At 39.4% G+C, this 27641-nt stretch overlaps 2 protein-coding genes across 2 annotated transcripts in view; both read right to left on the reverse strand.

Annotated features, from left to right (window-relative positions):
* The window catches only part of mgat4a (alpha-1,3-mannosyl-glycoprotein 4-beta-N-acetylglucosaminyltransferase A), a 34985-nt gene extending 12669 nt beyond the window's left edge, over positions 1-22316 (reverse strand). Inside the window, exons 1-3 of the mRNA XM_059342576.1 lie at positions 21610-22316; positions 8108-8275; positions 7049-7189 (exon numbers count right to left, since the gene is read on the reverse strand). Of these exons, the coding sequence (XP_059198559.1) occupies positions 7049-7189; positions 8108-8275; positions 21610-21703 (403 nt within the window). The 5' untranslated portion in view covers positions 21704-22316. The remainder of the gene's footprint in view (positions 1-7048; positions 7190-8107; positions 8276-21609) is intronic.
* A 1998-nt stretch (positions 22317-24314) lies between these two features.
* creg2 (cellular repressor of E1A-stimulated genes 2) lies at positions 24315-27494 on the reverse strand. The gene is made up of 4 exons (XM_059343570.1): positions 26986-27494; positions 25324-25493; positions 24851-24964; positions 24315-24748 (listed from the first exon to the last, which is right to left on the reverse strand). The coding sequence occupies exons 1-4, from the start codon at positions 27406-27408 to the stop codon at positions 24607-24609; spliced, it is 849 nt and encodes a 282-aa protein (XP_059199553.1). The 5' UTR covers positions 27409-27494; the 3' UTR covers positions 24315-24606.
* Between the last annotated feature and the right edge of the window lie 147 nt (positions 27495-27641).

Genomic DNA, 27641 nt, shown 5'->3' on the forward strand with positions numbered 1-27641 from the left:
TGATAGGATAATCTCTGAGGTAAGAAAGGTCGCAGCCTCAGCTCCTCAGGTGGGCCCTTCTGGCCGTTACAAAGCTGAGGATTAAATCTAAAGGTGAGCGTGTGTTTGCCATCAGGGCTCCTCGGCTTTGGAACAGCCTGCCAGGGGAGATAAGGCTTGCAGAAGCAGTGACTTCTCCTTTAAAGAAAAAGCTCAGTCCACATTGTCACCAACAGCTATGCTGCTGAGATCCATTTTTGCAGACCTGCTTTTATGTGATGTTTTCATTTTTTACTGTCTCTTTATTGCTTTTTATTGCTTGTATTCTTTTATTGTAATTCGTTTTTTATTGGCATGTGTACAGTTTTTTTCCCCATTTGTCTTCTCTCTGCTGTGTTTTTGCATCTTTTGTCATCTTGCCCTAATTTTACTTTCATTTTTTGGCCTAAATATTTGTTTTTTTTGTTGTTATATGCCTTCTCTGTGTACTGCTTTAGCTCTTGCTTGTTTGTTCTTTGTTCATCTGTTTCTCAGCAAGATTATAGGAAGACTACTGGCCCATTTTGGAGCAGATCCCAATCACGGGGCAGATACACAGATACATTTTCACTTTGGTTATTGCTGCAAGATATGGCATTCGTGCTGCATTTATGTGGTGTTGGAATAATTTGAATAGTTAGTTCTGATCATATTTCATCGGTAACCTGATCCTATTCCTGTGTTCCTCGAGTTAAAGCTCATGAACACAAATGGAAAAACAACCTCCCAACTTGGGAAATGGGACCATCTGGGGAGCACCCTTGGTGGAGGTCTGCAATCTCAGACTCTAGTTATTCATTCATTAATTTATTTATTCATTATCCCTATTCGAACTTGGGTCGCGGGGGACTGGAGCTGATCTCAGCTGACATTGGGCGAGAGGCGGGTACACACTGGACAGGCAACCAGACTATCACAGGGCTGACATATAGAGACAGACAAAGATTCAAGCTCTCATTCACTCCTACAGGCAATTTAGAGTGATCAATTAAACCCAAGCTGCATGTTTTTGCACTGTGTGAGGAAACCGGAGGGAAACCATCCTAACCCTCTTGTTGTGAGGCGAAAGTGGTTATCAATACACCATCGTGTAAACCCATTCTAGCTATTATTATTGGGTTTTTTTTGCTTTAAACTGTTATTATAAAAAGGTCAAAGTAGGAATAGATAGGAGCAGACATTCAGCTGGAAAGAATAGGCGAGACAACAGTAAGAAATGGGAGAGAGAGGAAAAGAGAGTGGCTATTGTCTCCTTATCGCTTGCTGGTCATTGCTGTTAAACAACAGACGGCCTCTTCTTTAGTGTGAAGAGATTCCCCACTACAGACTGTTGCGAGCATAAAACCAGCTCATTTTACCCACTAGGACACAAGGATCACTTTCACTTGGACAAGAGAGAGTGAGGGAATGAGAGAGAAGAGAGTACACAGCAATCCCGCACTGGTGTGACAGTAAATGCAAAGATGAGCAAGTTATCAGGCTGGTTATCGGACAAAGAATCAGTGTTTCCTCATGCTAAGGAAAATAAGTCAAGACAGCAGCATGAAATTGCACATTAGCCTTTGTGCTCTCCTCTTCCGTGTTAAGCTTCCCCTTTGCATAGTGTGCGAGTCATATACTGGATTCAAAACGTAGAGTCACACTCTATAATGCGGTTTTGCATAATGTTATGCAAAAAATGTGTTACCATTTTTCTGAGGAAAGAAAAACAAGTGTGGTATTGAAGGTTACACACACAGACACACACAAGTTGTCCAGCATGAAGCCCTGGTTCATTCGAAGTACATTGACTAATGCGTGCATACGTGTGAGATCTGGGTTTTAAAGGGGGAGCACGCTGACTGAGCTGATGTGGGGGCACAAGGGGGCCTCAACAAAACAAACTTGAGGTGCAGAATGAGTGAGCAGCACAGTGGACTCAAGGAAGGGTGCAGAGTGATCTGTGCAGCGTGGAGAATCTGTCCCAGTTTTGCTTTGTGTTTCTCACACTGAGCACCGTGTCGTATAGCGACACCCACCACCACCAAGAAAGTAGGTCGAGGATGAAAGGGGAATGTGGGTGGAAGGAAAAGAGACAGAGAGTGACAGAATAAAGGAGGGTGGCAGACAGTGAATGAGTGATAATGCATGCAAGCGCAGTGTGAGCAGGACCGACTCCAAGACTGCCCCTCCCCGTGTCCCTTGATCAGCCTGGACGCTTTCATGTCCTTCAGAAAAAATAAGCAAAACAATCTACATTTCTGCCCGCTTCTCCGTCACATTGAGAACATAACTGATTTGGCATGCCATACACGTATAGGAGATGGTGTTCAGCTGCTTTTGTAATGTCCAGCAAATTGTCACTTTGCTCGAATGTAGCATACAAATGTTTTTATTTTCCTGATTATGGACCATAGCTACACATTGCCTAAGGAATAATATAGGTGTCAAGCAGGGAACTGACATTTGATCATTGCCTGGAGTGATAATAACATTGCAAGCATAAGTATTTTTGTAAATAACACTCCAGCCATTGTTGAGTCAAAGTAAGTGATGATGATTAGATGAGAATAATAATAAAAAAGAACCATGAAATAAATGTAAATACATTTCTTATATCTAAAGAGGACATAATATGTTATATATTGTATTAGTATTTGAATTTGAGAAAATTAGAAATTAAATATTAAAGATATATATGAAGAATAATAAAACCTTATTCTGTGAGAGACAAGAAGACTAATATTCATCTACTCTACATTCAACAACAGAGTGGGGGAGTTTGTTTTCTTTTTGTTTGAAGCTGGGCTTTTATGCATATTTCATGAAGTTGTTTGTATGAATCCATACAGTAACATGTGTTTTCTTGTGAAATTACATTAAAAGAAGCATTTTTTTAATGATTAATTAAGATCTTGTTCTGGTAAAATGACAGAAGACAACTGATATGCTTCTGGGTAATTCAAGCATCAATCAACAACTGCTTATGCATCAAAGTAACAAAGTTTTTTCTCATGAAGAGAAGTATCGCTGCTGGGGATGGGAGGCATCCTGAGTAAAATCTATGTTATATTTTAACGATGAAAGCTGAAGCTTTTTTTAAAGACTCAAGGTCTTACAAAGCCAAAGGGGAGAGTGTGTGTTTGGTGCGTGTGTGTGTGTGTGTGTACAATCAGCAACCTGACTAGATCACCTATTAAAAATCAATTTTTGTAAAAATATCACATTTTCCACACTCAAAGTGTATAATATCATGTTACTTCAGTAATTTGTTGATTAAATTGAATCTCCAACCCATAGGGGTTGGTGAAAAACAAACAAGAAAGCCATGGCAAAACACTCAAAGCCATCATAAATCATATTATATGGGTTGAATCATCCAAACAGCAATGTATAGAGACCTCTGCAGAAACATCATTATACTATAGGTTCTGCTCGTTTGCCATGTAATACTGTTCAAAACACTTTCACCAATGAAAAAATGCATAATATTCTATTAAAAAAACATGCAGTATGGTGCAGACTTCACAGCCTGTAAGTGACGGGTTTATATTGACAGACATCCCACACTTTCTGACAAGCATCCAAAAACGCCTACATATGCACATGGACACACCTGATTATATTCAAATATAACATGCCTAAGAAATCCGCCTTGTGAGTACCTTTGCAACATCATAGCAGTGTAAAATTGGTGAAAAATCCACAGAGAAAAGGTTCATTTTCATTCTCGCTCATAACGTCACCACATCAGAAACCATACTGGTATCCTGTGAATATCCTGTTAAATATGTGTTACTGCTAATGGCTGGCAAATGAAGCAAAGTTATTTTTTCCTCTCGGGTGCCAATCAGGGCCTACGCTGAAACAAAAAGGAGGTTTTGTTTTTTAAATTCAAGGGAAATCAGTTATGGTTGAGAGCTTCGGCTCATGTTTGCGGATGTATTTTAGCCAAACGTGTCTGCACAAAAGATGAGGCTAAGGGACAAGGTTCAAGCATTGCCATGTCTTAGGAAACTGACAGAGTGGGTTAAAACCTACAGAGTTGTAATTAGTTTCAGATTAAATCTTGTTGATTAGACTGTGCTGACTAATGAACTGAGATCACAGTCTGCCGTTCACACTGACTGAGCATTCAGCAGAATCACAGGTTTCTGTGTCATATTGAACCTTTAGCTGAGGGTGTAAAAGCAATGATGTGAGAAATATAATACAGGTTAACAGGAACAGAATATGTAAATATAAAGTTCATTTCGCTGTCAATTGACGCCTCTTTCACACAGAAGCAAAGACCATTAAAAAAGATAAATTGTTGCACTATAACGAATACAATTGGCAGCGTGATTAGCAGCAGTAAGTGGGCTGCTGGTGAAGTGTCACTGCACTGGTAACAGTGAGGAGAGTGGTAAGATCCTGGGGAGACTGTGTGAACCTGCACATGTGTTCGGCTCTTTGAATTGAGCTTCACACACACATGGCTGTTTACACCGACTTCACTGAAGGCAACCTAAGAGTCAGCGGCAGCAGCTGCAGCACAAGGGATCCAAAATTGGGGTGAAAATACATCTTCAACTGTAGCTTGTGACATGTTTAATGGCTTTTCTGTGTAAACAAATGTGGTGTTGCTTGGCAACAATAAACGTACTGATTGAGCATAAAAGGGCAAGTTGGCAAGCTGGTGACCTGCTAAAGGCTGTGTGTGTGTGTGTGTTTGGAACAAGCCAAGCTGCATTTACAATTATGCTCTTTTGTTGGAGTCTGCCAGGCTCCGCTCCAATCATTTCAGTCTCAGAGGTTCTCTCAACGGTTTCTTCCCATAATCCTTGTTCAATTCAAAGTGGGATGATGTCCTAATTCCACAGCTATATATATCCTGATGTCAGAAATGCTTAGACCAACAGAGAAACAAGGGGTGGAGTAAAAAATGAAAAATACAGAGCTAAGTGCCATTTTGCAACAAAAGGTACAAACTAAGCTTTGTGTTTTTGTTACACTGTATATATTTGATCTGGTTAGTTTTGGTTGCTGCATCTCCCTGTACTTTCAATTGATTAGTCTGTAGATGAGCTCTGGGGTCATCTCCTATCCTTTCTCTCAAACTCTCTAAAATAATTGAAAAGTGTTGGAATTTTTGTAAGCTTCAAACATTTGATGTCCTCCTCTCCCTGCCTGTTAACACAGCATATTTTGTATTGTTGCATTGTTTTTCCTTTTTTAGGTAGGTTTTTTAAGATAGCCGGCCAGAAATTCCTGTAATTGTTCCGAAAATTCGAACCAACCAAAAACCAAGGCCGTACCAAGGTTTAGCTGTTTGGTTGTATGCTTGTAATTTTTGTTTGGATCAACATTTCAAGTGAACAGTCCGAACCAAACAAGGTAGGTGTGAAAGGGCCATTAGAAGAATAATGACAGACAGGTGGAGAGGCAAAACAGAGGCAGTGGTGTGTTTCTGTGACACCACCACCACAATCACTTCCCAGCAACAGTACCTCCAACTTGGTTGTGCATTCCAGTGAACACAGCTGATAGTATTTTCGTGTGGGAAGCTGGTGAGAACAAAGCGGTAGGTGGCAACAATCTCTGGATTATCAGTGGCTAGACAGTCTCAAGGGAAAGCCAAAAAGAATCCTAAAAACAGGTAACAAATACCTGCCAACCTGTCATAAAACCAGACAGGCATGAGCTAAGAGATGGCAATGATAGACCACGCATTTTTCCCAGTTTCCTGTGGGAATACCTTGCACCCATTGATCATGAGCCACACAAGAAACTCCTGTTTGTGTCTGACTTGTCTCTCCTGCCTCTCCTCTAATTTGGCTGGGGCCTCACTTCTTCCCCGAGGTCATTGTCATTAGGAATGTGGGAACACCACTTGAGCTGTTCGGCCCCTAAGCTTGCGCCCCAAATAAACTCCACCTATCACACTAGCAATGTCAGATAAGTAATCCTCTTAGAAAGAACTTGATATAGCAGGGGTCACATGCTGAAAGCTGCTGTTTGAGGGGTGAAAGGAAGAAACATTCCAAAATAAAAATGGGGCTGCTGAAAACAGGAGTTGGAAAAAAAGAGAGAAATAATCCACATGAAAGAAGCTAATGACAGACAGCAGCTCGGAGAGGACATGCTGCACTTTTGTCAGCTTTGTAAACGTTTTTCCAAGTGTCTTCACTTCAAAAAAACTACCTAGTGATGGAGTGTTTCATTACGCAAACTTTCTTTGTGTAGCACTTCTCAAATGTAAAAGTGCACCTCTCAGTTTCAATAAAAGAGAGAAGAGAAAAGCAGAAAAGTCTTCGATCACAAAGTGCAAGTACATGTCACAAATATAAAGTAGGATAGAGATGTGAAGCAAAAGTTTAATTTTAGTTTGATCAAGCTAAAAGGTCTGATGCATAATAGGGACGCACGATAAATATGGGGCCAATAGATTATCTGCCAAAAACTTTTATTTGTTCATGTATAATTACAATAATAAATATTCTAGCTGATAAATAGAGACGATAACACAAAGCCAAATTACTTTTATTGACTCAAAAGGAAAAAATGACCCCTTTGTGGGATAAGCAGCGCTGCATAAGTGTTTTAAATTTGAGCAAAAATCCATTTGTATTACTGGTATTAGCAGGGCTTAGTTTAAAAACTTTTAAAAATAAGAAAAAGTCACATTATCACTTATGTGATCGTATCGGCCATGAGAAGCAGCTGACTATACTAATGTTATCAGCTGAAAAAAAACAATCTAAATCATACTGTGCATCCCTACTACATAACTTGTAAAGTAAACCTGTAATTTCTGTTCATACACTAAAATTATTTTCTTTTAGAAATCTTCTTCAGGGTGATCCTAATGCAAAGCTCAGCCCAGGGGGGATACTTGTTGTGAACAAGTCACCAACTAAAAAAAACTTGTTGAGACTTGTTTGTCTCCCTGCTGAAAAGAGGATCTCTGGAGGTTTTACAGTGTTTGTGTAGCATGCATATGATGGGGAAAAGCTTCATTAATCAGGAGAGTTACTGTACTGAAAGTGCTGTGTGCGTATACGCTTCTCACCTCCTGTGCGGCCGAGACCAACCTGCACGGCGGGGTGCAGGCTGCCCTCATTGTTGAGAAGGTGAGGCAGGTGGTGGTAGATATTTGGCACCTGGAGAGGTTTCCTATTTGCGAGCTCCTTCAGTAGTTTCTGTGTCTCATCTGAAAGCAGGCACACAGAGAAACAAGTCGAGTGGAGTTCTTGGTTTCATTAAATGATGACAGGAGTGAAATGATGTTGACTTTTAAAGCACCCCTTGTTAATGTGCTCTGGTAGAACAGTGATGCCATAAAGAATCGTAAAACATTTAACTTTACACAGCAGAAAATCAGACTTCTTTACGAGTATATGAACGCTCGTGGCTGCAGGACCCTGTCTACGCTTGTGTCTTTAACCGTACTGCATGGTATGCATACTGTATGTCCCTTAGGCAGGGCTTTTGATGTTTTCTACTCATCCACTGCTGCCAATAATAAAACAAAATGATAAAATTTAATTGATGTACGCAAAAATGAAAATGTAAAAATGTTTGAAAAAGCATAACTGCCATAATAATTCTAATATTCCTAACCATATGGTCGATTTTTAGTATCAGAAGCATAACACTGTCATTATGATAATGAAAGTGAATATGTAATGGATCTTTCATTTTAAAATTGGCACACAATGTTCAACGTAAGCTTAAAACATGAAACTGCAAACTAAACATTTACATTTTTACTTGAATTATGTGCTGCTGTAAGTAGTGAAATGGTCATGTGATTGCTGTCTCTACCCAGTGCGTTTGAAAGTTGACTGAGACACATTCAACAACAGAATCCTGTGTTTTTCTGCCATTAGATCAGGCTTTCAATATCTGAAGTGGATGTGCAAGCACATCTGCATTGTCAATTGTTAGATTTTCTAAATCCTGAAAACAGAGGCTAGTTTTCTCTCAGACCACTTGAATTACAATATGCTGAAAGATTATCACAGTATTTACGCCAAATGGCACTAAAACCAAAACTTTCTACTGCAGCTAACAGCATAAAAGTTTAGATAATTCAATTAATGAGGCTTTGTACAAGTTTGTCAATTACCAGAGAAGTTTGTCAGAGCATCTTTGCTGCTGTTTGTCTCGGCGATGGCACGTCTGAACTGCTCGAGAATGTTGTTGAGCTCAGACGAGCGCTGCAGCGTCCTGTGCTCGGCCACACGAAGGCGCTCTTTCAAGGCATGGAACTCCCGCTGGTAGGCTATCAGCTTCTCTGTAAGAATAAGAAAAAGCAAAGTGGGGTACATTAGCAGGCGCTACATAAAGTACAAGAAATTAAAAATAAAACAATGGTCTTAAAGGACCAGTTTTTTGCTGGGCCACAAAACATTTAGACAGACTACACAGATCAAACAATTACATCAAAATATATCACTTGGAAGAGTGCAATACAGTGAGTCTTTTAGGGCGGTTGGGATTCTGTAAATTTGGCTGTAACACAACGTATCTAATGACGTTTATAATACACTTCTTCATCCAAGCAAATAGCAGCAGCTTATATTTCACTATGGTGCCACTGGCTGAGCCAGAATGTCTGAAGTTGAACTATTCGAGCGTGAAGACTTTGAATTACATTAAAAAGATGCTAATGTAGCAGCAACATTATACAGTAGGATGGCAACAAGCCATCACTAGAAATCACTCACAAAGCTCACTTCTGCCAGGGCTGCACAGGGCACTGAATGAGTTATTCTCATAACAGAAAACGTTGAGGAAAATTTTAATCTGCATATAGATTTGGCCTCTGCAATAAAATACATTCATACTTATGTACCTATTGTTTTCATTAAAATATAAGCATGTCCGGGATCTACACCAAAAACGAATTGCTTTAAGAGGGAATACATATTTTTTAATTAGTAATGTTGCATTGGATCCTTAGAGTAATTCCAGACAAGCTGTTCAGGTGAAAGAGGGGGCTACTTTTTCAATTTCCCAACTAGAATTTATAAGATTGTACGGTGATTTACAGCACTTGTCCCAAACCTGTTTTTCAAATCTCTGAACACCTGCAGCACCATATGACAATATCATCGACAATGATACAGAACTCAGGAACATCAATACTACCTGTTATTCTTACTGGAAATCACTTTTGCGGTTAGAGGCAGTTTACTGCGAACATGTGGGGAAACCGGCCCTTGGATGACGCTTATCAGGAAACAGAAGTTCAGCGGTTGGTGTAGGAGTTTGAAAGTAGAGGTTGAGAGATTCTATGAAAAAGGGAGTAGCTGTGGTCTGTTTGTGGGCTGACAACATACTTGTGTACAGTCCTGACAGTCAGTCTTCTTGTCTTACTTTACTTGATGGTGTTTTGGGTTAATTTTCTAAGTTTTGTTTTGTTAGTTATGTCTTTTGACCATTTTATTGCTTTAAAATAGAGACGATTTAAAAAAGTGTTGGTCATTGGCACAACTGCAAAACAAGTCTTAGTGTCAATATTAGCAGTATAGAATCGACTTTGCACCAGAATTCATGAGGTGTGTGTCCATGTGTGCGAGTTGCGGTTGTGGGTTTGGCCAGTGTCTGTTCTTTCTGTAGGTAGATTTATTGTGCCCTTTCAATGTGCTCTTCCCAACGACAAAACCCAGACTTCCTTTATCTTCCCCTCACCATCACTCTCTCTCTCTGACTGAGCTATTGTTCGGCCACTCTGCCCTGGCTCCCCTTTTGCACAGAACTATGTTGTTCCTCCTAAATGTTGATCTCTAAGACACACAGACAGATGCTGTCACTTGGCCCAAAACCTCATAAAAGAAGAGCAGCTTCAAAACAAAAACAAGACTTTCATCTTCACATCAGTCCTTTGATTCTGGAAATCCAGGCCTGCTGAGATGAAACCACACCTGTAATCCCACTGCGCAGAGAAACAAAGACACAGAGCACCACAGGAAGAGATACAAGAAGCAGATGAGGTTTCTATTTAGCTATATGTATCCCCTGCTGACTGGGCCATTAATCACACTTTGTTTTCAATTGTGATGTTAGCTTCCAACAATGAAAACAAGATAATTGAGATGGAATGATTGCATGTGCCTTAATTTATTTTGGTCTAATTTATTTAATATATACGTTTAGTAGTGTTCTGCATGTTGTAGAAGAAAATAATTTTTTTATTTTATTTATTATTAAGTTTTTTAAGACTAGTATATTATTTATTTAAATATATTTATATTTAATATGTATTTTATTTTTTTTATTTATGCATTTTTTTACGTTCATTTTTTTGTTCTTTTTTCAGTTGCATTAAAAAAAATCCACTGTTGAGTTAAAAAAATGCATATTTTTTTCCAAAGTCAGAGTAGTCATGGTAAACAACTGTGATCTCAATATTCACCAAAATTACCAGGGTTATAATTTTTTTTAGCTCTTCCCCCTGCACACATGCATTCGGTGGTGAAATTTCTGCAAATATTAAGTTATATCACACTCTATAGAACACTCTGTAGAAGTGACTCTACCATTACCTGAGCAGTGTGTTAATGCCAAGTATGTCGGGCAACGTTTACACAACTCTCTTGACATTTCAGTTAAATGTCACTCTTGATATGCTTTCATTACGGCAAAACAAAAGTTGACCTTGTCTTCATATAAAGAAACAGAACCATTCTTTTCAACAAATCAAGCAGTATTAACATACAATTCAAGCGAATGGGTGAGCAGGGAACCATATTCTACTGGTATACAGCGACTGGATGACTGAATGGGTACGCATAATGCATTAAACAATTACCTGAGGTCTGGAGTACATCTATACAATCTCATTATTCTCCACGGATCTCTAATACCAAGAGTTGTGGGGGAAGGGCTAAGTGGCTACACTCTACGTCTGAGCTTAACCTCATCTCTCCCTGCTTCGGTTTTATCCGACATCATTTTTATCCTGTTCTTATTTCAATATTTGTGCTATGTTTATAACTTTCTACACAGCCTCCACACATCCATGCTCTTTTTGTTTTTTCTCTGTGCCCATCGGACCTCCTCTCCTGTGATATTTTGCCTTGACGTGTCATCCTTGATTCCTTTGCTCTGTTCGTTTGATTTATTAATGAGATACGTGGGAGGAATGGGGAGTCGGATATTTAATGGGGGTTCAAACCACTAGCCTTTAAAATGAATAGACTCACGGCCTCACACTCACACACACTCCTGACCAAAAGGATGTTATGCCATTCCTCATGAAGTCTCGCATTCTGCAAATTTGTTATTATGTTAATTGTGATCCACCAAAATTTCAGTTTTGGATGGGGATGCGCTCATCAATTAAATAAGCGGATTAATGACACTTCAATTTGCCATTCAGAAAAATAAAAAGGAATTAATAAACATTACTCGTGTACACAGCAGACATGGAATTAGTATTACACTACCTCACTTAATGGATGATGAGAAATAAAATATATAACTAAAATGAGCTGATCAGCATACTGTACTGTTCATGTTTTTTTTAAGCTGTAAACATAAAACGCATCACATGACCTCAGTAAAAGCATTAAAGTACTAAAGACTGCATGTCAGAGAGAGAGAGCGCACTGACAGTTAGTGCAAGCTTGGCTGCATAGATCTTCAAACTATACCATCTTCTGAAGTTCACAACAGGAGAACAAGGATGATCTTACTGCTGGAAAATACTATCCAGAAAGCCAACCCTGAACTCACCAGGGTGTTAAGAGTTTCATCAGTCAATCCATTAGCTCATCAAAAGCCCTCACAGTGATCTTGTCCTTGATCTCGCTCTCCCTTGCTGATGCATGCTGCTGACTGCAGGTTCACGAGTGCTGATGAGGGACTTGTGCGGTTTACGTTTGCATGAGTGAGAGAATTGCAGCAGACGATATGCAGTTGTCCTTGAAAGTTTTGCTTTTCCAGAACATTTGCACTTTGAAAAGGATGACTGCTCAATTTAATAATCAAAAACTGTTTTCTTATTACTGTTTTTCTACTTAATTTGCTGACCCCTGGTTTACTGTATCCAAAACATTTAGTTTCTAGATGAATAATACATCAAGGATCACCTTGCCGTTTTTTCATATTTAGTTTAAAATGCCGTAGGTAGTTTCAGCACCATTTTTCATCCCTCAATTTCAAATGGAAAATGACTCAGTTAAATCGCCCTTCTGACACAAAGTGATGATTCATTGTTTTTTAAAATGAAACTGTTCAGAGGAAATCATTTTAAAAAGGTCAGTTAACTACAATGACCACACACAAAAAAGAACAACCACAAAACAAATTCCATTCTTGCCATGGATTTGATTTTATCAAGTCAGGTCAAGTCAGTTTAATCTAGAAAGCTCAAAATCACAAATCACAAATTTGCCTTAGGGGCTTTAAATGGCCTCCATTGAGATTCCTGCTGTCATCCCAATTCGACGAGAATAAATGGAATTTTTGTTTGTGGTGCTCGCTGAAAAATGCCATGTGAAGAATTCTACAACAATGTGCCTTTATAAGAAAATGTTCCAGTTAGTCGGGATGATCCACAGGCCTAGCCGTCAGCACTTTTCACTGGAATCACTCTCCACAGAATCACACTTCCTTTGAAAACAGTTTCATCATTTCTATGAATTCATTGAAGCATGACTATGCTATGTAAATTAATACATATTCCTGGAAATACATATTATTCATTTTTTCCAAATCAGATTTTCAAGCACAAAAAAATTCCACTCATCCAAGAGTCTCCACTAGTCTTTTTTACACTTTATTTTTTGTATGAATTAAACAAAAAAAAAACAGAATATTAGTGAGTGAGCTTTGGAGATAGTTTTTTTTGTGGATTTTGATATATTTGGACAGAACCAGGCTCGCTGTTCCCTGTCTCCACAGTATTTGTGCTAAGCTAAGTTAGCCGGCCTAGTTTCCTATTTACCGTATAGACATGAGAGAGGTGGATCAATCTTGTCCTCCAACTCTCTGCAAGAAGGCCGATAAGCTCTCTCCCAAAATACAGCACTATTCCTTTAAACTAGGCATTCTGACTGCCAAGTGTCTAGACCTCAATGCTACAAAACCTGGCAGGAATTGTATAAAAGAGTCCAAGCAGAGCAAAGAACTACAGAAAAGCTAGTGAGGCATGTACGAAACTGTTCCCAACATAAAACAGGCTGGTGAATGTGGGATCCAACATTTATAGAGAATGTGAGGTTCTACTAGGGGTGTGCCATATCGTATCATTCACGATAAAATCAATATTTTTTTTTATGGTTAAAAAAAAAGCATATCATGATATTGGCAACATTCCTACTTCTTGATGAAGTGGTTAAAGTTGTTTTGCAGCTTTCAAAATAAGAGCACAGTGTGTTAAGAGAATCCGCCACAGAATTTACAAGAAGACTGTCAAAATAAGATGCCTTAAATAAAACATACAAGAACCTTTATTCTCCTTTACAATATTTCATTAAAATATGCCCCCGGAACCCCTAAATGGTTATTTTTATTATTTGCTTATACTCAAGAGTCGAGAGTAATTTTTTTGTATTTGGCAACTGTTGAGATTTGCACTTACAACTACATTTTAGATTTTTATTTATTTATACATTTTCTATATCATTTTAGGTATCTCCTAATATCTGCAAGAATATCGTTATCGCAAAAAATGGCTGCAATATCGTGATATTCTTTTAGGGCCATATCGCCCACCCCTAGGTTCTACGATATTTTAGTGCTACCGTTTTCTTTGCATAAATAGCAACAGGCACTTTTATTTGATATGAAATGATTAGGTGTTCAGTCAAAATTATGTGTCCGAGTTCATGTAAAGTGAAACTCTTTGTCCTTCCTTTGTTTAATGCAGCCCATTTTAACTCTAAAACGGGCATTTTGCCAGAAGTGCCATTTATCAAAATACTTTTTTCCTTAATTTCGATCTCAGCAGACTGCCTCTCTGTCCTGAGAGAGAGCCAATTTACCTCAAAAGCACTTGAGCTATTATTCACACTAAACTGTAAAATCAGCAACCTTAACAAATTAAACATTCTTTAAACTTGTGTGGGTTGCTGAAAAGATGCCACGTCATTGAGCCTTTTCTTAAATACTTCCAGATTCTACCTGCAAGATAGAGGAATAAGATGCACATGTATGCAAAACATGTCCACATGCATAATGCATGTATGAAGACCCCCAAGTGATGCACCTGCTAACCACGTGGTTCTTCACTGCAGCTGCTATGTGCAACACAAAGCCTTTAACCCGGCTGTTATCATTTATGTAGGGCAGCTGGTACAAAACATGAACTTGAGATTAATTGGATAAAAACAGGAAGAGTTTTTGCATGTTGGTCTTGCTCCCATTTCGGGAGCAGATTTTAATAGTTCACGGATGCCCCTCTAATAACAGACATTAGTACCTTAGAAGTATTTCTTTTTGACCAGTCATATGAAGAATGTACTGCACTGTGATAATCACATCTTCTGGCAGATCTGATCAATGGGTTACTAGTTAACACACAGTTTGGTTAAACAGTCTCATTAGGTATAAACCATGAAACACTTATCTTCACAAAGAAAAAAACAAGCACACCAACACACAAAAAGGACATTGCACATGCACAAAGTAGTAATATTGATTTTTGGTGGTATTTTCCTGAGGAGAAGTGCAAGTGGATCCATGAGTAGGCGAGCGATACTCCCTGAACGGTTCCGTGTAGTTTGCAGAAAGAGAAAATGCACACCTTTATCTCATTCTGTCCTTTTTTCTTCGCAACAGACCACGACCCTTTTGCTTTACTTTTAAGTTGAAGTGGAAGGGTCGTGGGGTCAGAGAGTACAGTAGTATCAGAGGAAGCCCCTCCAATATCTGCCCTCTTGGCAACTTCCCAACCCAGATTCTTAATTTTGCTTCCTCACCATGGGCTCATTGTTTCTTCTGACCTCCACCCACTCCTCTTCCTTGCTTCCGTGCTGTAAGTCATGACAAGCTCCTGCAGCCTGCTGTGTCTCTTTGTGGCAGAGCATGCTGTCTGACAGCACTGAGCTGGGAGCGTGGCCCCACTCTGCTTACTTCCACTTTCTGGCTCTACTTGGCTCCTGTGAAGCTACTATCAGCCAAGCTATCACTCTTTTTTTGGAAACTCCATTTTCAGGGATGTCACCAATCAATTGTATAATGATATCCGGAGCGAGTCCAGAGAGTCCACTACAGAAACTAATTTTAGAGGTGAAACAATTAGTCCATTTATGAACTGGCTGATGGACAAAAAAAACAATCTGCAGATATTTTGTCTTTTTTTTTTACAATAATAAACATACCAAACATTCGAGCTTCTTGCTTTGTGAGGATTTAATCATGTTCCTTGTCAATATAATAGAAAACTGAATATTTTTTATGAAAAGAATCTGAAAACGTCACCTCAGGCTCTGGGAAATTGTATGAAATTTGATATGCAAAAGGATAAATAAGTTAAACTAGCTGACGAATAGACAATATAAATAGTATTTAGAGCCCATGGTAATTTCTGTCATAATTCACCAAAAACAAATAAATCTCAATTCAACATATATTTGACATCATGCTTATTATCAGAAATAATTTCAGAGCAATGTGTGAAGCAGTAGCAGCAGCAGAAGTAAGAGACTGGGGGAAATATGCCCTTAAACTTAAAACTTAAGCCACATCTGTGTGGCCACGAGGATTCATGCGATGAAAATGTTGCCATTTCCTCATCAGTGAGGTTAGAATGAACTGTCTGTGTGCAGCGCAGAATTTATTAACTCCTGTCAAATATATCTAGCCTTTAAGTCATTGTTTTCAGGGAATATGAAGACTGGCACCTTCAGTATCGTGGTTATGATGCCTCTAGGGAAGCATAACCACATGCACGCAGACAAAATAATGTGAACCAACCCGTCCATACAACAAGCTTGCAACACAGACTCAGTGACACAGAGCAGTTGTGCAAACAAACACCAACTCTCCTCGCACTGAGGAGAAATTGTGTGCTGTCGGGGAATTCTGTCCAGAAACAGAGAAGGAACATGCATGAATGAGTGAATGAACAGCAGTGCGGGATGCAGGAAGTGAGCAGAAGCACGAGGAGGGAAACAACGCTGATTGTTAACTCACTAACGCCTAAGGACGCCTGTTCCTGTTTGGACAGAGTAAAGGCTGTCTGGGATAAAGGGAAGTTGGTGTGTGTGTGTGACTAAGCAGGGTACAAAATACAGGGAAAAAAACTCATCCCTCGGTCTCACTGCCTTGTCAGCACTCTCATCCTTTCTCTCCATCATAAAGCCCACCTCAGGCTCTTCTCATCCTCTCTTTTAAGATTTGGCCTTTCTACTCCCTTCCTCCTTCCAGGCCACTTAGGAGTTGTCTGGCAGACTGCCCTACCTCCCAGTGCACACACAAATGTACACACACACAAACACACATACGTATATATATATCCAGACAAATGAGAAAACACAATGTGCAAGCAATATTCTCTCCAGTCCTAACTAATAAGCCATGTATCTGGTCTAACACCTTCCGTATCTGCAGGCTCATTTGCCCTCTTTACTGCAATCACTTGTGCTATTTTTGGGCCCATTGTGTTTGGGATGATGTGATGATGGAAGAAAACCATGCCTTTAGACACAGAGGAAGGGAAAGACGTCGGTTCAAAGGAGCCAAGGAGGAAGTCACAGTTGCAAAAAGGAAGTGTTTTATGCTTTGTTACTGTTTACTGTAACTCTCAGCATATCTGCCTACATAATACGCTACCAATGGCAAACCACGCCTCAAAATCACAGATGGAGCATTCATCAAACATTCACAACTATAACAACATCTAAATACAAATGCAAATAGGCATAGCACCTGTAAAACATCTGCACTAAAACATAACTAAAACTTTAAATTGGACCCAGGTACCAGAACAGAGCTTGTTTTTCTTTTAATAACTGGAAAAATATGATACAATATAGCATACCACTCACATTACATTATCAATAATGTCTGGTATGCTCATGCTACCCTTAAACTTTGGGATTTCCAAAGTTCTACTTACTAATATCTAATAATATCTTTGACTTTTTAATTTGTGTCTGTGCATGTGTGTTGACTGCTTGTCGTGACTGACTCATCTTGTTGTGAGACACATATATACATATAATTTGTTCTACATTTCTCTCTAGTAAAAGAGATCTTGATTCAATGAGACTTCCTAATAAAAAAAGCAAAGCCACTAACTCAAACTATTCCCAAAAGAGAAATAAAACATATCAAACCATGGAAAATAATGTTTAAAAGCAACTTGTGGCTGCATAAAGTGCTGATGGCCATAAAGTGCCATTTTCTTCACATAAAGCTGACAACAAACTAGTTGGCTAATGCATCTTTGCTGTGTCACCAGTGTGCTTTATTGTCAGAAAAGAAGTTCTTGTAGATTGTGCGGTCCTTATCAAGTTTTTCCTATCCTAATGTATTAAAAAGGAACTCAGAAGGGCGCAAGGCCTCTGCCCACGCCATGCCCTATATCGCAATGTTAACACAAAGAGAAAAATCAGTTGTGTATCTGCCCTATGATTGGGATCTGCTCCAAAATGTAACTGATTCTACCTTACCCCATGCTACACCCTTTCAGTGAGTCATTTCATGAAAATGGACCAGTAGATTTTCCATAATCCTGCTGACAAACAAACAAAGCAAACCAAACTGGTTTGAGGTAATTATCACACTATATTGCAACACCAACCCATCATCTCTTGCCTCAAAATTATTATTTATATCTATCCGCTATTAACAACAATATTGTTCAGGTCTATTGGAGATAAGACCAGGGAGATACCAGAGAGCGGTCTCTCACTGAGGGATGGGGCGGACTCTGACAGAGAAGTACACATTCTGGAGAGTCATTCAACATGGAGTGTTTGGACAGCTGACTGGCACGGCTCTCATTCACAGCAGTCAAGAGACCAGGAAGAAGACAGGCTGTCGGAAGCAAAGGGTTAGGCAAAAAAATAAGAAATTTAAATAAAAAACGTTCCCCAAGAGTACCTCTCCACCCTAATAACTCCCCAAGCAACGTGTCTTATAGATTACCATAAGTGAATTACACAACAGCGGAGAGAGCATAAATACAAATTTGTTTTCTGTGTACAACTACTGGAACAGGTTTTGAAATTTTTCGTTTTCAGAATGACTCAATGCCTGAGGCCAAGCACACTCTGAACACCCACGCTGGGCAGCATCAAGAGAAGGAGCCATCTATAATCGCAGGGAGAAATGATATGGCACATAAAAGAGCCTCATATGTTAAAAAAGAAGCCGTATAACCAGCTCATGTTAAGACAAGAAGCCACACCAGCACAGAGAGTGGAGGAACCAGTTACAGGTACAGTACAGGAATAAAGCTGGTGATGCTGATGTTATATGCATCCTGAGGTTAACATAGTGAAATATGAGCGGAAGATATACTGATAAGATAACCAGCGTCCGGCATCTTAAAGTGACAAACTCATTTTCTGCAAGCGTGTAAATGTGCATGTGAGTAAATCACATTTTATTTGAGATTTGAAAAAAGTATTTTGTGTCTAGCTAAGATACTTGATCTCTGTCACAATAAAGGAAAAAAAAGGCCAGCGTTGTGCACAGCTACTTGTGTCAGTGGCCTTCACAAAAACTAATGCTACACAGAGATTTTATGGCATGAATCAATACTCTAGCTTTCACTAAAAGGCCAAAAAGAAATCTTCATTACTGCTCACACCTTGTTTACCTCCAGAACATGAATATTGACTCAATCTGTGGTCCAAACTGAAATTAACCTTCATTCAAACAAATATGCTTGCTGTTGACAATACTATGGAGCTCAATGAACTGCAGCTTAAGAAAACAAACCATAAGCAAATGAAGAAAACCTCTGACAAGGCTTAGGCTACATTTAGTAAAGAAACACTGTATACAGCAGTCTGTAAAATATAAAATAGTAGCCTGTTCTTCAAATTTGTCAACATGTATGTGACATGAAGAAACTTGCTGCATACAGACGATACAAGAACAAACAGAAATACTACCAGTCAAAGACTTTACCTCACTTGAATACTTCAACCATATGTCAATAGTTAGTTATAGGTTAATGTTATTATGGAGATATTGTCTATATGTCTACCATAGTTTGCAAATACTAAATACCTTACAAATAGATAGTTTTTATCATCCGAAGGAAACTTATATTGCGCTGTTGGCTCTGTTGTTGTTGGAGCATGATTCTTCGTGCTGTATATGTTTGGCCAAATATGAAAATGTCTCGTTTAAGTGACAACACATTGGCAGCAAATAAAGATGTTATCTTCAGGGATGTCAAAGTAAACAATCCAAGTCTTTAAATATTTGCTTGCATTTTGTTTATTTACTTGGCTTTTCTTGAGCTCTTGCAAATGTGCATTTATATAGCAGCTCAAGACAGCTCTGGTGTTTCTTTGCTAATAGGCCCTTTTCACTAAATGTATTTTGACATGTCACAGTAGAAAAATCACTGGAGCAAATAATGAAAATGATGGTGGCTGAATTTCTTTTTTTTTTTGCTTCAATTTCAGGGTCCTGGTATTGTGAATGCTGGCTCACTGTCACGGCTTACTGTGGCACTTGAATTACAACAGAGCCATCGTTCAAGTTATTGGTGACACCTGTGATTTTCCCACTATGACGATTCAAAATGTCTGCTATAAAAATGGCCTATTGACCACCCTTGAGAGTTGAGTTTGTTCCAAATCCTGATGCAATTTACAATTTCTGCTTATTAAGTGGATCCAAAGTATTGGTGTGCATTTTTATAATATGCCAATATCATTAACTACAGTGACAACTGTGACATACAGATTAAAGGGCACTTGTGAAAAACGAATAGCCAGTGTTATCATGTTTGTTTCTTGTGATAAAAAAATTGAACAGAAGATGGTGTTTTTACTATCTCTGTTCTGACTACAGATACTGGACTGTATCAACAGGTGAATCATAGAGAACAGAGGGCACCATTGCGTGACTGTTGCTTATCACACGCACTTTCATCAAGCCATGGACCAGTCCTTGTGTGCTCCGGTAGTAGGACTCACTGAACTCCATTTTAAGGAAAATATTTCATCAAGCTGATAAGCTCCACAGTAATCACAACATGAAGCCTTGGTTTGGAATTTATCTAAAGGCTGCAATTATTTACACTCTGCTGATAACAAGTCACTCAGGCTCAAACCCGCCCACATGGATTGGGTTAACCCTGGTAAGTAAGCACCAGTCTACTGTTGAAACATACACCTACATGTAATAATCCTTAGCCCAGATGTCTGACAGGACATGTAAAAACATGGTTAATATGCAGAGGAACTACCTCAATGTTTGAGCAAGATGTGAAATTACATTAAATGATGTGACTCTTGAGAAGTGTTGCAAACTGTGTTGCAATGCCTGGTACTGACATACTAAATCATCCCACATGATTGAGGTCGGATGGAAACAGAAGAGTGGAGATGAGCAGTGAGCTGTGAGAGATGAGGACTGATTTCATCCTCTGCCATGCTGACAAAGTGTGAGACGGCATACAACTATGGGAACAGAAAATACTTTTAAAAAAGCAAATATACACGAACACACTTACATACCTTGCACCACTATAAAATAAGGCATGTCACGTTGCCTGTTCTACAGGGTTGAAACCGGATGAGGTCTGAGGTTGAACGGTGTTGTGTCCTTACTGGTTTCCACACTAACTGGTGCCCACACTCGTGTGTGCATTTGTGTTTTGCCTCAGTTAGCGGACTCGTCACATATTTATTAAACATATAACTGGCGTTTTCCAGGTTGCATCTCCTTTCTACTGTGGATATTATTGTTGTTGTACATCACAGCCACCTATACATATATAGAAAGCATGAAAATATAATGTTTGCAACTTCAGTTAGAGTTGGATTCCAATTCACTACGACACAATTTAATTGTTCATGAACCATCACCTGTACAGTCGTGGAAAAATTATTAGACCACCCTTGTTTTCTTCCATTTCTTTTTCAGTTTAGTGCCTGGTACAACTAAAGGTACATTTGTTTGGACAAATATAACGATAACAACAAAAATAGCTCACATTTCCAAGTTCAACATTTTCCATGTTTTTATTGATTATAACCAAAATCATTATCAATAAAACCATGTTAAATGTCTAGATATCAGCTCTTAAATTAAACTCTTATGAGCTATTTTTATTGTTATCATTATATTTGTCCAAACGGATGTACCTTTAGTTGTACCAGCCATTAAAATGAACAAGAAAGCAAGGAGAAAACAAGGGTGGTCTAATAATCATTTCTATGACTGTATATGTTTATTAAATATGTGACGAATCTGCTAAATGAGGCAGAAAACAGCTGCACACACGAATACGGGCACCAGATAGTGTGGAAACCAGTAAGGACATAACACCGGCAACACCTGCTGTCCGACGACATGCTGCTGGACCCACGTCAGCTCGCTGTCTGCTAGTTAGTTAACGAGGCCTTACAACTGTCGCTTCTTCTAAAAGCAAAATTGCACCTTATATGTGTGCGTTAACCCCAATGACAACTGTTCAAATCCTACCTTTGCCATTCTGCCACGCTGTGTACCAGGACAGGCTGAGGAAAGACGTGAAGAAAATAATCGCAGTGGCCACAGTTCCATTTCTGAGCCTCATCTCATTTCAGCGATGCCTCTCCTCGGCTGAGTGTCGGGGACCCCGGAGCTGCCGTCGCCTCCCTCCCTCCTTCTCTCGCCGCCTTCAGGGTGTTGAGGCGGGCGTAGGCGCTGGCATATGGGGGCGTCAAACGGTAAAAAACGCTCGAGTTAACGGGACTGTGAGCACGGACTTGTGCGCTGGGAGGTGAGTGTACCCTCAGTCTCGGTGCGTCTATTTTGTCGTTGTTCGGAGGGCTGTTACTGGCTCCTCCTGTACCGTCCTACGGCGATCAGTCACGAGTCTTCCGAGACAAGACAGCTTACATGGTCGGTTAAGATGGAACAAGCTAGCTGCCGATACAATCCATTGTATTTTACATACACAGCCAGTCGTTAGCTACAAGTTACAAGTAGAAGGCATTTCGAGTGTGTGACGGCTGATCCTCCGGGATAGGCTGTTCGCTCTCTGACGGTGGCCGACAGGCAACGCCTCAAATCACGTTGATTCCGCTTCAACTGGCAACAGATGAATTTAAAAAAATAAAAGCAGCGTTTTGCTAAAAGCCTCACGTCAACGTAGCATCTAAAGAACCATTCCTTTATGGGATGCGTCCCATTTCTGGATTCATCTATCTGTTGGTAATTTGTAGTTCACATATAGGTAACTTTTACTGTAATGAACCTAACGGCTTGATTAACAGTACATTAGCGGGACAACCTGCGTACTCTCGCGATATTTGGCAACTGGTGCGAGGCAGTCCTTTAGGTGCGAGAAGGGAGAAAGAGCAGAGGTGAGTTTAAAAAGTTATGCTCGGCCCCCTTTCAAGGGCCCTGGTTTAGGATTGTTTAAAAGCTCTGAACTGCTATGTGTATATATGTGTGTTCACATGCGTGTTTGTGTGTTCATCAGTGTACTTCATGGAGACAAAGCCTGTGGACCCCTTGAAATTTGGGGAGCGGGGTGAAAGAGTGCTGTATGTCCTCCTATAGGGCTGTGTATTAATGATGGCTTTAAAAGTCTAATTAACAGCAGGAGCCTTAATGACCACAATTATAGCGATGGGTGCTCTCCACCCCTCCTAACAGTGAAACTAACGTTACGAATGTAGCTGTCAGTTTACAGTATCAGACTGTGAAATAGCATTGAATCACAGGACTGTCGTTTAATTCCCATTAATCACACACTCTGGGTAGCTCATAGTTTTTGTGGAATATACAATACCCTGTATACAGATATATATCAAGCTATATGAAGCTCCATCTGCTGTCTAGCCCAACCGTTGACCATCAGCATGCTATTGCCAAAACAAAAAGTGAAGCAGGGACTCTTCGGCTGTTTAGTTTCATATTTTGATACTGCCCATTTCAGTTAAGAAATCTCCTACAAAGAACAAGTGGCTACAAACGTGTTTGACGTTAAAATAGTTTGCTTTGGTTAACTTCATCACTTCATTACTACCTAGCAACACCTGACAGGGTCTTCCGGTGACCACCTTCAAAATAAAACGTCTACACCTGTAGTGCAGTAGCTGGACATGGATATTTTATACAGTCTATGGTCTGGACTCAATCTGTGAGGCAACTAGGACTGATGGCTAGCGGGTCTTATCTTTTCAAATATAACAGCGCCATCTGATGTACCTCAGTCGAATTACAAATTCCCTTTAAAAACATGGGTATTCTTTATCTCCACAAGCTCCAAGGTGAATACCTCAAATGAAAATTGACCTGTCTCTTCATTCAACAAGTAGAAAGTGCGCCATCTAGTGTCCAGGCCCTCAACCGCATTAATGTAGATGTAATAATCTTTTTCATAAGGCATGTTCAAAACCGGCTGCACTCGCCAATCGATAATAAAAGCACGGCCCTGACATTTGATAAGCCTTTACATACCAAGAAACATCTTTACATTTGAAGATTAGATTTCAACTTTAAATGTCAGTTATAGGGGTTTTTCTTACAAATATGGAGACAACTGCAGTTAAAATATTAATTCTAATACATTCGTATTGTCTCACCCATTAAATTTAAAAAACAAACGCCTGGCTTGTGCTGTGCATAAAAGAACTGTGCTGTAATACATTTTCAACTTATGAGTCAGACAGCACTATAGATAGGCTTTAATGCTTCATTTGTATGCAGTTTCGAAGCATATTGCTAATTTAGGACCAGAGTTAATTCTTCAACTTGGAAACAGCTGATTGATAACCAAAGAACTGCTACTAAAGCGAGACAGTTTTGTCAACCATTCAGTCTAGCTAATAATTGCTGATAGAAACTCATAGTTGTCTGTTATTTTTAGGTACTAGGTTAAAAAATAGCCACACTAACTAACCCTAATCATCATTTACATTCTTGTCTCAAAATGAAAAAGCAGAACTGAGAAGTCTTGACATTATAATTCCCTTTTGAAGTTTTATATATACATATATATATATATATATATATACATACATATACATACATACATACATACATATATACACACATATATATATATATATATTTTATTTTTTTTTAAAGTGTGCACAATAATTGTGTGTGCTAACATTCATTTATTTTTCAAACAGCACACATGTTTGAATGCAAACCCATAAAATGATCAATGTTTATAAAGAACATGAGTTTATAAAGAACAGAATATGAGTTTTCAGTGCCAGCTTATTGACTTTAAATACAATCACACACCAAACACAGGAAACTGGTGAGCTGATTTTGTGTAACAACTGAAGATGCAGGGCAAAAAAGCAAAAGCAAATATTTACTTTCACAAATTAAAATGGCAACAGTATTTGAAAATGTAAAAATATTCTTTGCCCATTGCTGCTCTGGGAATTCTTGCCCTGGATTAGAGTGACGTCTGTGATGTCGAAAGCTGAACTGATCCGTATAGGCTGAGGTGATGCAAAGGGAGGGGTGTTCTCAGAAAGGCGTAGCTTTGAAGTAGTCCTCCAGTGGAATGAGTGATGTCCCTCCGATCCAGTCCTGTAGCCAGACCTGGATCAACTCCATCTTCATGAAGAACCACTTGTGTCCCACCGGCCACTTGGCCATCACAGGATGTCTACAAAAACAAAAGCAACATGTAAATACACATAGGCTAAATCTTGTTTTCCTCTTTTTTTCCCCAGAGTTGAAGGAAGCCATGTTTTATTAGCCGAGTTACCTGGAGAACATTGCCTCCTTTGCAAACACAAGCTCCTCAGGGGCCACCTCCACCATCTTGCCTGTTAGCGTAAGTCGAGCACATCTTGGATCTTCTGGATCATACACCATTTGCCTTAAAACACAGAAGATCATATTGTCATTGCAACACAAACACAATGGAAGTTCAACCTTTTTATAGACAGACTGGCGACAGAAAGTCTTTCAGGCAGGTCCTGCTTCATTACCTATGCTGAAGAGGGCCCCTTTTTTTACTTACTCTCAAGTTCAGTTTTGTGCTTTGTTACATATTCCTCAAATATATTGTTTTCTCAAATTACCACACAGCAAACAATGTGACCAGGTTCAGCAGAGAACATTACAGCTGGAGCTGAGGTGTATTGGGGGCCCAGTAGTTAATATTTTGCCTCAGGATCCTTAAGCAAAATAACCTGGCCATGAGTTCAGGGTAATACAGTAGAAGTTTGGACTCACCTGCAAAATTCTCCCTCAGCCTCTGAGAATGTGAGAGAAGCATAGGGGTTGCTGTTCAGGTCTGATACGGTGTTGTCCATTGGAGTAACATAGAAATAGATGACTCCAGTACTGTTGTCCAGTGGTCCATCACTGACTGAGAAGATGTTGCCAAAGGGGATACCTTTGATCTGTGCAAAAGTATGACATCACCAACCAATAGTACCATGAAAGCAGATATAGCTTACATATAATGATATAGCTATACATAATTGCATACCATATTATGTGCCGATTTAGAGCTGTAATGCATCTATTGGAGAATAATACATTTTTGCTTCTTTTAAATTAAGGGGGGGTGGTTGGAATTTGATCATTTCAGCCATCTACTGAAAAATGTGATGTATGAAACATTCATTTGCATGTTTATGGTTTGTGTTGGGTTTTTTTTGCTAGTGTCTATTACTTAAGTTGAAGTGTATTCTCCACAAGTTTTCCCATGTTTAATTGCGTAAATTCACGCTTGAGGATACTTATGCACCAATGCTTGTCTAATATGTTTAGGAACATGTAAATGTCAGTTTGGGATATATTATGTATTTAATTTAAATAATACAAGCAAACCCAGCTGCATGAGATTATCTTTGATTTATTTTTAAATGTACATTTATGGACCATGAGAAAAAACTGCTGTATATTTTTGGGGGTATTTTTAACACAAATTTCCTAAGGGTATTGTCTATGCAAATATGCTTTTAGTCCCTAGGTTGTGGAACCAAAATTGCTTTGTAATTTGTTCGTTCACCTTATGGCCCACAACTTTAGATAGGGTATGTGCATAGTTTAGTAAGAAGTACAATATTTCCCGCTGAAAGGTTTGAAGTATAGTCGAAGGTAGAAATAGTTAAGTGAACGGCAAGTACCTCAGTAAGTTGTACTTAAGTACAGCATTTGAGGTAATTTACTAATTTCGTTTTTTGTAATTTTTTGTCAAAATTGGGTTTTTTGCCTAAATCATCTCCTCATGACGCCTATGGTAAAATTGCCTACATCCTCAGTTGAACAAATCATGTGATTTTACCCCTTTAAGATAATGGCCTATGTCAAGTGTGTGACTTAAGCAGATTTATTATGCCTAAGTCACAATACAATGTGACTTTTGAACATGCCTTTGTGACTTAAGCAAGATGTGGTAACACTTTATTTTGAAGGTGTCTACATAAGAGTGACATGAGTGTGTCATAAGCATGACATGGGATGTGTCATGAACATTAATGAAACTTTGAAGTAACATTAATGCTCATGATACTTAGAAAATGTTACCATATCTTGCTTAAGTCACAAAAGCATGTTCAAAAAATTGCCTAAGTCATTTATTTATCTTAAGTTACATAATTTACACACAGTGGTATTACTATGCCAATAGCCATCCCTTGTTGCATCCTTTTTGAGTGAATTGATCAATAAATGTCATATGTTACACTTTTTTGAAGTTTTTTTGTGTTCCCTGCAAAACTTGAAAAAATGAGTTAGGCGATTAATTTAACAGGGTGACGATAAGAAGATTTCTAAGCTTGTTGCTGCTATTTAGTTCTAGTTTATAAACATAAATTGATTGTGTTCACAGCACTAAGTCCCCACCACCCATAGAAAAACATTTGAGGACCACCCTGTGTGTGTTACCTTGTCTTGAGTTGAAATGGTGGACAGATGTCCCCAGTCACTGTAATGAGCTATATATCTAGCAGTCCTTGCGGTCTCCTGGTGCGGGGGAGGACTGCTGCCGCTGCCGCCGGACTTCTTTACTTTCTCCATCCGATATGAAAACAGTCGAGAGGAAAGCTGCGCCACATTATCGTTTTCTGGCTTGACTAGCTCCCCGGGGCTCTCCACGCTGTCTCCGAGGACGTTTGAGGATGGGTAAGCCTGCTTCCAGAGCCCCGCACTGTCCACCAGCAGCGCCGGGGCGACCTCCTCGGACAGGTCCGCTTCCTCCACCACATCGTTGGAGGGGACGGCCCAGGACACGGAGCTCCTCAGGGTGTAGCTCTGACACAGGCACAGGACGTTGGCAAGCACTGCCAGGGGAAAGTAACGGGCCCTCATATCATTGAGCTCCGACAATGGCCGCTCTCCTCCACTCGTTTGTTTACAACCTCACGTGTGTTTGCTTTCGTAACACGAGGAGAGTTTTGCAACAGAGAGCAGCTTTACAGCGACTCCTGCCGACAGACCAGGGGATTCAACTATAATGAATCTGAATAATATAAAAACGTCCTGATATTTACACTGAATAACCTGGAGTCCATGAAAGCATCTGCACATTACTTCTCCTTGAC

The sequence above is a fragment of the Centropristis striata genome, chromosome 10 (genome assembly GCF_030273125.1).
Source record: "Centropristis striata isolate RG_2023a ecotype Rhode Island chromosome 10, C.striata_1.0, whole genome shotgun sequence".
Classification (NCBI taxonomy): Eukaryota; Metazoa; Chordata; class Actinopteri; order Perciformes; family Serranidae; genus Centropristis; species Centropristis striata.